Source organism: Hydra vulgaris, chromosome 11 (genome assembly GCF_038396675.1).
Source record: "Hydra vulgaris chromosome 11, alternate assembly HydraT2T_AEP".
Taxonomy (NCBI): domain Eukaryota; kingdom Metazoa; phylum Cnidaria; class Hydrozoa; order Anthoathecata; family Hydridae; genus Hydra; species Hydra vulgaris.
This window is the reverse complement of record NC_088930.1, coordinates 5,840,538-5,852,362: the sequence shown is the minus strand read 5'-3', so window position 1 is coordinate 5,852,362 and position 11,825 is coordinate 5,840,538. Positions and strand designations below refer to the sequence as shown.

At 28.2% G+C, this 11,825-nt stretch overlaps 1 protein-coding gene across 1 annotated transcript; it reads left to right on the top strand.

Moving 5' to 3' along the window:
• Positions 1 to 6,428: 6,428 nt before the first annotated feature.
• Positions 6,429 to 7,741, top strand: LOC100202859 (dnaJ homolog subfamily C member 22). Its single transcript, XM_065809900.1, has one exon. The coding sequence runs from the start codon at positions 6,629 to 6,631 to the stop codon at positions 7,694 to 7,696; it is 1,068 nt and encodes a 355-aa protein (XP_065665972.1). The 5' UTR covers positions 6,429 to 6,628; the 3' UTR covers positions 7,697 to 7,741.
• The last annotated feature ends 4,084 nt before the right edge of the window (positions 7,742 to 11,825 follow it).

Genomic DNA, 11,825 nt, shown 5'->3' with positions numbered 1-11,825 from the left:
TTTTTACACTTTAAAACATTTTAGATATAATAATATCATCGAAATATGTTGAGTAGATATAATCGAAGTAGAAAACACAACATAAACACATCTTCAATTTCTGTATTTTCAAATTCCGTTCAGCGTTCTGGGGCTTTCCAACATGGCGATTTTGGCGTCAATTTTGATATTAGAGATGCGCTATCCAGTTATTATTGAGATCAGTGACCTACAACTTGTACTTATTATCATAATTTTTGAATATCAACATAAGAATCTAGATAAATTATCTAAAGAATACGATCATTCGTTAGACATTTTACAACAGATTTTTACTATTTTGTTGATATTGCCTTTTTTTCCTTCTAATTTCAAGGTACTTTTAATCCTTTTCTTTTCTTCTTCTTTCTTTTGGTTTCTTTTCTAAGAATTTCAAGCGCATCATAACAAATCGCGGGTCCTCACAATATGGCCGCCAAAATATTTTTTCGGCTTCAATTTCGATATTAGAGATGCGCTATCCAGTTATAATATAGATCAGTGGTAGGGATGTAACGGAATTCCGTTTCGGCCGGAATTTGTGACTTTTAGGTCATTCCGTTTCCGTCCGGAATTTCAATGTTTCAGGCGGAAATGCCGGTGACACGAAATAGATTAACTCCCCAAAAAGTTAACTCCCGGTTAAAACATTCTAACTCCCCGGTTAAGCTATTTCGAAATAAATTAACCCCGGAAGTTGAATTATTTTAAAATATAGCGAAATGGATTAACCTGGGGCTTAAGTATTTCTAACCCCCACTGAATTAAATTAACCCCCTTTAATACGCGTTTTAAATAATTTAACTTATAATTATATCTACAAAATTGTGTAAGTATTTTAAAATTTTTTAAAAATATATTTAGTATTATATATATTTAAATATATAACATATAAGTATTTAGTGAGCGTTGAATAAAATTACTTTATAACTGTTTATTTTTGACAAGCCTTTATATTATATATAAAAAGGAGATCAAAACAATAGTAATAGATCAAAACTTGTTTTGATCTATTTTTAGTTTTTGTTTTAGTATTACTATTTTTGATCTAGTATTACTATTACTATTATTTTGATACTAATACCTCAGAATTATTCTCTTTTGCTAATAATAATGTTTAAGGTTATAGAGTTTATATCTATACTATTCTCTCTCTCTTTCTCTCTCTGTCACTCTCTTTCTCTCTCTCTCTCTCTCTCTCTCTCTCTCTCTCTCTCTCTATATATATATATATATATATATATATATATATATATATATATATATATATATATATATATATATATATATATATATATATATATATATAATATATATATATATATATATATATATATATATATATATAAATATATATATATATATATATATATATATATATATATATATATATATATATATATATATATATATATATATATATATAGAGAGAGAGAGAGAGAGAGAGAGAGAGAGAGAGAGAGAGAGAAAGAGAGAGACTTTCTCAATATTTCAAGGGGAGCTAATCTATTTCGAAATAGATTAACTCCCCGGGTAATTTTTTACGCAATGGGAGTTAAGTTATTATGGGGGGTTAATTTATTTCATGACACCGGAATTTAAGACATGTGACACAGACTGTGTAAATTAAATCAAAAAATCATTGTCCTACAGGACAATGAAGAATTATGGGTAAACTTAAGTAAAAAATACACAATTCTTAACTAATACAATGTAATTTTAGGTAAAGCTACAGTTTTGCGCTCTAAAATAATTTTATTTTTTCGCTTTGCGCTCTCGTTTGTGGAGAGTTTTTATACAGAAATTTTAATTGAAAAGAAAAAAGATTGCTGCCCTATACCAAATCCTCAGTCTAAAAAAAATTACAAAAGGAAAAAATTAATGAGGATTTTTGTGGATTTTATAAGACAGCCACAACTAAAAGCAAGAATCTGTTTTTGATTATGAAAGACATCCTTTTTTGTTCCAACTTAAGGCTCGAGAACTGTCGGGGACAATGCTACGATGGAGCTGCTGCCATGTCTTTTAAAATAGTTGGCTTGCAAAAACTTGTTCTTTAACAAGAAAACAAGAAAGCCCTTTATTTTCATTGCAGAGCTCACAATTTAAATTTGGTTGTACAAGATTAAATAAAAAACATACCTGATATAGAAAATTTCATGTCACTCGTTCAAAAGTTCATCGCTTTTACCAGAGGCTCACCAATGAGGCTCGCTTGGTTTTCAAGCCTAAAAAACCAAAATGAAGGCGAAGATGGACACCAAAACTGAACATTATTTAGACTTTTTTGCCCAACCAGATAGATAATGCGCAAACCATCTTTAGTATCCATTACCAGTAATTAAAGATCACTTCTGGTTTGGCTGAAAGAGCTTACCACCAACTCTGACTTTATTAAATACCGAGTGGAAGCAATGACCTTTTTATTTTCTCTTCAGGTTTTTGACACCTTTTTTAAATTGGAATGTCTTCGAATCATTTTTACCATCCTAGAAGATTCAAGCATTCAACATCAGAGAAGTCAACTCAAATTTAGTAAGGCTGAATCCATCATTCAGACCCTGAAACAAATTTTGAGATCTTTGCGTACTGAGTCACGTTTCAAAACGCTTTTTAATGCGGCAACTGAATCTGCTAAAACGATGGATTTAGACAAACCAGCTCTGCCCAGGAAGAGGAAAGTACCTGCAAGATTTAAAGTTGACTTCAGGGATACTTATTACCAGCCAAAGGACCCAAATGAGATCTACAAACAGTTATACTTTACCATTTTAGATGCAGCCTTACCGATAGATTTGAACCAACTGAAACCCCTTGTCATTTAACAAGAGTTGAAGAGTTTGTGATTGGATAAAATAACACTGAATGCAGTATTAATTACATTAAAAACTTCTACAAAAACGATTTTCCCAATCATCAAAAACTGCAGCTTCACCACGACCTTTTTATTGACGAAGCTAAAAGAAAAAATGTTTTAGAAATTTGTGTCAACATATATTTTTTTTGAGTACTAGAATAGTTTAACTTTAATTCTGCACGGAGTTCTTTTTTGTAAAATTTTGTTTGTGATGAATTTTTTGTTGTTTAAAACTTCCTTGTTGTTTGTGCATTACAAATACAAAAAATAGGCTTTTTTGCTGAAAGGAGTAACGCAACGGAACACGGATGAAGACTCCAACTGAATTGAAACAGTTTAGTATGCGTTATTATATAGAGGAATTATTGCTCGTAGAAACGGTTGGTTTCAATAAAATGAGTTTAACTATTTTAAATTAATTTTTTACTTCAGAGATCAAAATTATGAATTTTTTAGCACTTGTCGCAATACTTTTTGCGGGTACTGTATTCCTTGAGTTCCGCTAAACACCCGGGTAGTTGGGGGAAGGCGAATATACGGGTTTTGAAGTGCAGAGGCACAAGCGTCGATTTCTAAAAAAAGTCCTCTGCATCTAAAATTTAAAATTTTTTTAAATTAAATTAATAAAATTTTAAAAAACCTCTCCTCCCCCTTTCCCCATTTCCTCCAACTTCCCCCTTTTTTTTCTAAAGGACCTTCTAGTTTTCGAAATTTTAGACCCTAAAGTTAAGAATAACTCTAAACTTGGTCAAATATATGCCATATAATGAATATATGCCATATAACTTTTCTTAGAACAATTCAATTTTAATAATTTTTTCACCTTTGAAATACTGTTATGAAGCTCTTTCCAATGAATCCAATATAACAATGTAGTATTTGATCAATTTAAAAATTTCATGTCGCGTATCTATAAATAATCATTTACCAATTTTTTTTTTCTGAAGCATACAGACAACTATTTTATTAATTTATATTGCAAGAAAAAGGCATCAGAGCGGGGTGAATCCGTAAAAAGTACCGACTGTCTTCATAAAAAAAAAAAAAAAAAGAGAGACCTTGAAATTAAAATTTATTAAGTTTATTACCATAGTTTAAGACCCTGAACCTAACGAAATATATTGCATATGAACTTTTTTGTTTCAAGAAAATATAATTTTCCTAAATAAACAATTATTTCTAAAGGTCATAACTTTCAGGGGCGGATCCAGCTTTTTTTAGTCTTTGAGATAGCTAACTTCCAGACATGAAGCAAACACCAAACATTTATATGTTTATACTTATGTCAAATAAGGATGCTTTGCAAAAAATTGCGATGATTGGAGGCTGGGAACAAAAAAACCCCAAATTTTGTACCCCCCCTGCCTCAAACGTGAGAGCAACAAGTTGATGAAATATTTTTTGCATTTTTTTTAACTAGACTAATATTCATCGATAAATTTTAAATTTCATAGTAAAATATTTTAGCTTTTAAAAGTTATGACCATATAAAGTTTAAACCCCCCTCAATTTGAGGGGGTTATAAATTTTATATAGTCATTATTTTTGATCACTAAAAGATAATACTATGAAACTTAAAATTTATCGATGAATATAAGTCTAGTTGAGAACAGTACAAAAAATATTTTATCAACTTGTTGCTCTCACGTTTGGGGCAGGGGGGCACAAAATTTGGGGTTTTTTTGTTCCCAGCCTCCAATCATCGCAATTTTTTGCAAAGCATCCTTATTTGACATAAGTATAAACATATAAACATTTTGGTGTTTGCTCCATATCTGGAAGTTAGCTATCTCAAAGACTAAAAAAAGCTGGATCCGCCCCTGACTTTATAGATACTAAGTTATTTAAAAAAAACTTTAAAGATGTTTTGACACGTGTTTTAAGTAAAAAGGTAAACTTTCAATGTATTGGTTCAGCTGTAGTCCTTTTACAAATGTGATGTCATGAAATGCAAATTTCTCAAGCATTAAAAATTCTTTAGTTTTTATGATATTAAGGCGCAGGTATTACATTTCATGTACAAAATGATTTTTAAATAATTATGCTGCTTAGTTAGTATATTATGTTTAGTTTACTACTTTATCATGTTTGTTTATATTTATGATTATATATATATATATATATATATATACATATATATATATATATATATATATATATATATATATATATATATATATATATATATATATATATATATATATATATATATATATATATATATATATATATAAATATATAGGGTGGCTCTTAAAACAACATTTTTGAAAAAAACCTGTTCCTACCCTTTACTTTGTTCTATATAATACTAAAACACTAGGTATAAAATTTTTTTTAACAAAAAATTATTTTAGGGGTAGCTCAAGACCCTTAAAAATTTGACTGGTCCCTAAAATTTGGAAAATAAAAGTTCTTCAAAAGTTTGTCAACCTGGTACTCAAAAGAAGCGAAATTATATAAAAACTTTAAAAAAATAATCAATTTACAAAAAAATAACTTTTTTCTTAAATAAATGCATGAAAACTATTGTTTTTAAGCTGAAAATAAAAAAAGTCATTATTATCAAGTTTTAAAAAAATAGTTTCTTTAAACATGCTTTTTTTGTAAAGTGATTACTGTTTTTGAAGTTTTTATATAATTTCGCTTCTTTTGAGTACCAGGTTGACATACTTTAGAAGAACTTTTATTTTCAAAATTTTAGGGACCAGTCAAATTTTTAAGGGTCTTGAGCTACCCCTAAAATAATTTTTTGTTCAAAAAAATTTTAAACCTAGTGTTTTAGTATTATATAGAACAAAGTAAAGGGGTAGGAACAGGTTTTTTTCAAAAATGTTGTTTTTAGAGCCACCCTAATATATATATATATATATATATATATATATATATATATATATATAATATATATATATATATATATATATATATATATATATATATATATATATATATATATATATATATAAATGTGTGTGTATAAATATATGTATATATATATATATATATATATATATATAAATGTGTGTGTGTGTATATATATATGTATATATATATATATATATAAATATATATATATATATATATATATATATATATATATATATATATATATATATATATATATATATATATATATATATATATATACACACATTATAGTTATTTAATATATAAGTTTTCCAAATTAATATGAAATATATAGGGCCATATATGGATTTGCTTTTATAATATACAACTTTGTATTTGTATTTTTTTTTTTAATTTTATTAAATATTGTTTACATACTATTTATTAAATATTATTTTTATTTGTTTTTTGTAATATTTCTTAACAAAGTTAAAAATATTATTAACTACGTATTAATGTGAAAAATTGTTTATTCTGTGGTGTTATATCATAGTTGATATTTTTTTTTTATACCACAAGCTACATTTATTAATAATTATTTTTATTTTTCTATAGACCTATGGTATTCTCATGAGTTTATATGTTAAAAATATCTTTTGTGTGTTAAGATTTTCTGTATATTGGTTAAAAATCTAAATATTAATGAAAAATAATTATGTTATTTTATAGTTTATTTTAGAAAAAAATAAACTAAAATTTATGCAGTAAAATATTTCTGAAGTTGACTCAAGAATAAAGTTTTAAAGTTGGCACAAAGTTTTGAAATTTGCACTGCACATAGACATTATTTAAATTTTTCTTTTCAATATTCTTTAATTTGAACATTTTTTTTGAAGTATCATTGTTATCATGGGAAACAAAAAAAGTTTGTGCGTAACCTATTTTTTATGGCTTTTTTTTGGCTGGTTTGGGGTGCATCATTTTTACTTGGGAAGAGATATGCAAGCATTTTTGTGGTGGTCCACTTTAGGTGGTTTTTTTACACTTGGTTGGATACGTGATCTCTGGAGGATACCTGAGTATGTTGATGATGCAAATGAAGATCCTCTTTATATGGATAAGCTTGGTAAAAGAATGCGGTTTAAAGATTATCCAAAGTTTAATGTGGTACGATTTTCAGGTGAACTTTTAGTGGGATATTTTTACGGATTTCTTATTCGGTTGGCACTGCCAACTGAAACACCTGTAATTATATCAATGGTTTTAATATGCATTGGAATTACGGTTGGTGTACATCTTGTTGGCAATATTGGTCGAGATGAAGGTGGGTTAATAAAGCCATTTTGTGCAACATTTTGCTGTTATTATATACTGTTTCAGTTATCGGACAGTGAATCCGGTAATACACCTAATTTCATGTATTGCTCATTAGCTGCAACTGTGACATTTAACTATTATCGGAAATATAGACGAGTATACAAACGTCAAGTATTTTGTCATCGCATTGCAATTCTTTTGGTATACATGGCATTGTTTAGTAGTCTTTGGTTATCTTTCCTCTATTTCAATGCAGAAATTACAACTGAAAAAGGAGAAAAGGTGAAATTTAAAGATTCAGTTATTCATTTCTTTAAAAGTCCTGCCTGGCTTGAATTTTCTCAGACTTTAAAGGTGATATATGAAGAAGGCAAAAAGAATGGATGGAAAAATCTTTATGATGAGTTTGTTAAAGCCCTTGATCCTAAGGGAGAAACAAATGCATATAAAGTTCTTGGTTTAAGCAACCCATCTACAGAGAGTGAAATTAAAAAAGCCTATAAAACCCTGGTGCGTCAGTGGCACCCTGATCGCTTTCATGATCCTGAACAAAGATTAGCTGCACAAAAACAGTTTATGGAAGTGCAAAGTGCATATGAACTTTTAACTAACAAAAAAAAGTCTAATACATTAGATGATGCTGATAGGACTAATTATTGAATTTTATATATATTTTATATACAATTAGCCTATTTTATATTTAAATTTGTGGTATTTTCAATTTATAAATATATATATATATATATATATATATATATATATATATATATATATATATATATATATATATATATATATATATATACATATAAAGTTAGATGACTTAAAGTATAAAGTTAAAAAGAAATACAAGAGGATTTAGTATTAATTGTTTATTTTCTTTGTACTATTTCATTTTCTTCTTTAACGGATTTTGGTATATAAATTTGTTTACCATGACTTATTTATTTTTAAAGTAAAATTTTACCATGTTTGTGTTGTTTTTGATAACAACTTCTTAATTATGTTTCTTTAAATTGATAATAGTTAAAATAAAGTACTAAAAGTATATATAACTCAATGAAAAAATATATTTATCGGCTACGTTTAAAGAACGTTTTTTAATGTCATACAATTTTGACTAAATTTTAACTCTCTCCTGTGTGAAATTCTTACATTCACTCTCTGTATTTCACATCATGAAAATAAATTATTACTCAATTAAATGAATAAAATTTTAATAAATTTTTTTATTTTGTGATTATTAAGGTGCTCCAAGAGGTCCTTACGATCTTATCACAGAGCACTGCAGAAGAAAATTTAAGTAGGAATTTCACGCCTCCTTCCTGTACCAATGTCACCAGACGTGGACAGGAAAGGCGTGCGACCACACTGTATTCCTGACCACGCTCGCTATTATTTTTTTTTGAAAGTTTGGCCACACTTGTGGTGTGGTGTTTTAGTTATTTGAAAAGGCGCTGAAAAAACCCGACAAAAGAGAGAAAATTATAAACAAGCTTAACTATGAAAAACGAAAGAAATCTTAACAAGAAATTAAAAAAAATAAAAATACTCAACTGATCCAACCGAAAGAAAACTAAAACTCTATTAGAAAGATATTTTAATTATGTTTATATTTACGTTAAGGTTGAACAAATTTAAAACTTTAATATTTTCTAATGTTTTTTACATCTGTTAATTAAAAGCAAACTTTAGTACAAATTATAGGCCTAAACTAAACAAATTGTAAAGCGATAAAAGTATTTTAATTTACACAATTAAGACTTATCAAAGATGATATTTAATGCGAGCGCTATGGTCGGTGTGAGTTTCGAGTTCGAGTATTTTAATATGAACTTTTATTTAGAATGTTTTTTAGTTTTCAAATTAGTATTATATAGTTAACTATTATTTTTGTTTATCAATTTTAAAAATTTATTCTTTTCTTTTTTTATAAAGTTTATTGGAATAAGCAGTGACGGAACTTTTTTTTTCAAGAAAATAACCCGTGCATTTAAAAAACAAATATAAGGATGTATAAATGTAAGGATTAGGAAATTCACAGACCGGTATAACTAGAGCAACGATAATTTCACTACTACTTCGGAATTGGACTATTAACTTTATGTATTCTTTTTAAAAAATTTTTGAAGGCATCATATTTCTTTAAAGTCGTAGTTGTTTATAAGATAAATAATAAAATTGCATTCAAACATAGTATTACTATGTTTAAATGCAATTTTATAGTTTTATTTTATTACTATTAGTAATAAAATAAACTCTCTGATAGTAAAAAAGTAAAAACTTTTAAATAAAATATAATTTTTTAATAATATTCTTTGTTAATTGACGGATAATGCTTTTTATTAATAACAATCGTTAGAATTTGTAAATTTTATAAAAAGTAATTAGGGTAGTATAAAAACATTTTATAAAAAAGTTTACAAAACAGCAAAATAAAAAAGACTTTGGAATGTTTTCGATGATATTCAGGGCCGCCGAGAGCCTTCAAGCCGCTTGGGACAACACCCTTTTTGGCGCCCTTATAGATTTCGCTTCATATATATACTTAGAATAGAAGCAAAAAAATACATTATGCCTTTATAGCTACTTTAACTTTATTTCATTTTTTGCTAACTAACCACAGCATAAACAATTCCTAATTTAAATAAAATTTTTGAGCTTTTTTCGAGGCAAAATTATAAATTACTTCATCATATGACAATGATTTCGCGAGATCATTTTCAATAGACAACATCATAAAATTTTTTAATTAATTTTTACGGGTTTTTTAATTTTATATCTATATTCTATTAAAAATGCATAAAGGGGCTCTATAAAAAATTGCGATGAAGTATTGTCATTTTCATCTTCTTTGAGCCCCTGTCTGTTTAACTATTTTTATTTTATTTTATAAAGATCATTGTAAAAAAGGACAGTTTTTATTGTATATACAAAAACGGTGCTTGTTGACAAGATTTTACTGTCTTCTTTGTATCTACGGACATATTTTTATTTTTTTCTTGTATATATATGTTGATTATTTATTGTTAAACAGCAAAAAAAAAAAAAAGATTTGAAAGTTGCTCTTGTCCCATGGTGGCTCTGAAGTGGTTTTTTGTAATCTTAAGTTTACTAAAAGATCTTTCATTCTCTGCAACGGATATTGGCATTGTGTGAAAGATGCGCAAAAGTATGCATATCGACGGTAAAATTGGTTGTAAGCCTTTGGAATATATTTGATTTTAAAGGATTCAGAGAGTTGCCTCTATTGAACAAGGAAGATGCTTTCAACCGGTCAAAGTGACAAATTTCCTCAACAAGATCATCTTCTTTAACGTCATTTGAATAGAATTTTGCAAGTTGACGAGCTTTGTCATCTTGTGAAGAAGGGTCTTCAGACTGAAGCCAGATGTAGGAAAACTGAGAAGAAACATTTTTCACCACATTAAACCTTGATTGAATTTGTAGAATTATGTGGTCCAATGCTACGTTGAAAATATTTGCTTTAAAATTCTTTTCTGTATTGTCGAGGTAGTGGGCTGTATTTGATGGTTCCTCGTGGAATTTTTTCACTCTGCTTTATCACTTCACGCTTGTAAAGTGATAAAGCAGTTTCTTCAAGAAGAATTTTCCATCTTGCTGGGCTGCAACTAAAGAACACGTAAAGGGCTTGGATATTGCCAAAAAACGTTTTGATATCAGCGCAAGACTCAGTAGCATGAACTCCAGCTAAATTTAAACTATGCGCACCGCAAGGAATGTATAAAGCAAACGGATTTTTTTCCAGTATATGAGCTTGGGCTCTATTATAGATTCCAGCCATATTAGAGCAATTGTCGTATCCTTGGCCTCTCAATTTTTGTAAATCGAGATTCACTTTCGCTAAAACATTGCAAATTAAATAAGCAATATCTGCACCTTTCTTTTTCTCCATATCTTCAACGCAGAGAAATCGTTCTTTAACTTCCCAAATCATCTTACCCGAGTTGAATCGCACAAATCGAAGAATAAACGAGATTTGTTCGGTGTGAGATACATCTGGGGTCCCATCGGTAATAATCGCCATTTTTTACTTCTTTCACAACTGCTTCTTGAACTAATGTAGCGCATTCACTGATAAATTTGTTTTGTGATTGCCGGGAGAGATAGTGAGCTTGCATTCTGGTTCCCTTATTTTGATGACGAGCAACTGTTTCAAGATGATTCTTTAATGTTTCACGAGATGCTTCTAATAACAGGGCCCTATTATTAGAAGCATCTCGTGGGAAATCATCAGGTAAAGTTGACGAACCTTTTTTGATTATTTCTTCTTTTTCTTTTTGGTTTTCTTGGTTCAGTGGAAAATGAAACAGACGACAGTTTTAATGATGAATTGAAACCCAAAGAAAATAAAGGTTTTTACACAAACAATTATTCAAAATAGTTAAATGATTAATTAAATACATTAATTAAATTCATTTTTTTAATTCAGGCGTTGAAAATGACCCAGCACTCTGGCCATCGATTCTTGAGCAAAAAGAAAAAGAAGAAATAATCAAAAAAGGTTCGTCTACTTTACCTGATGATTTCCCACAAGATGCTTCTAATAACAGGGCCCTGTTATTAGAAGCATCTCGTGAAACATTAAAGAATCATCTTGAAACAGTTGCTCGTCATCAAAATTAGGGAACCAGAATGCAATCTCACTATCTCTTAATTTTTAAAAATATTGGCTTCCAAATTGAAATAAATATAAATCTAAAAATAGTGAATTTTCTTGATGTCACATTTAACTTCTCAGAAAGTTCCTATAAGCCCTACAAAAAAC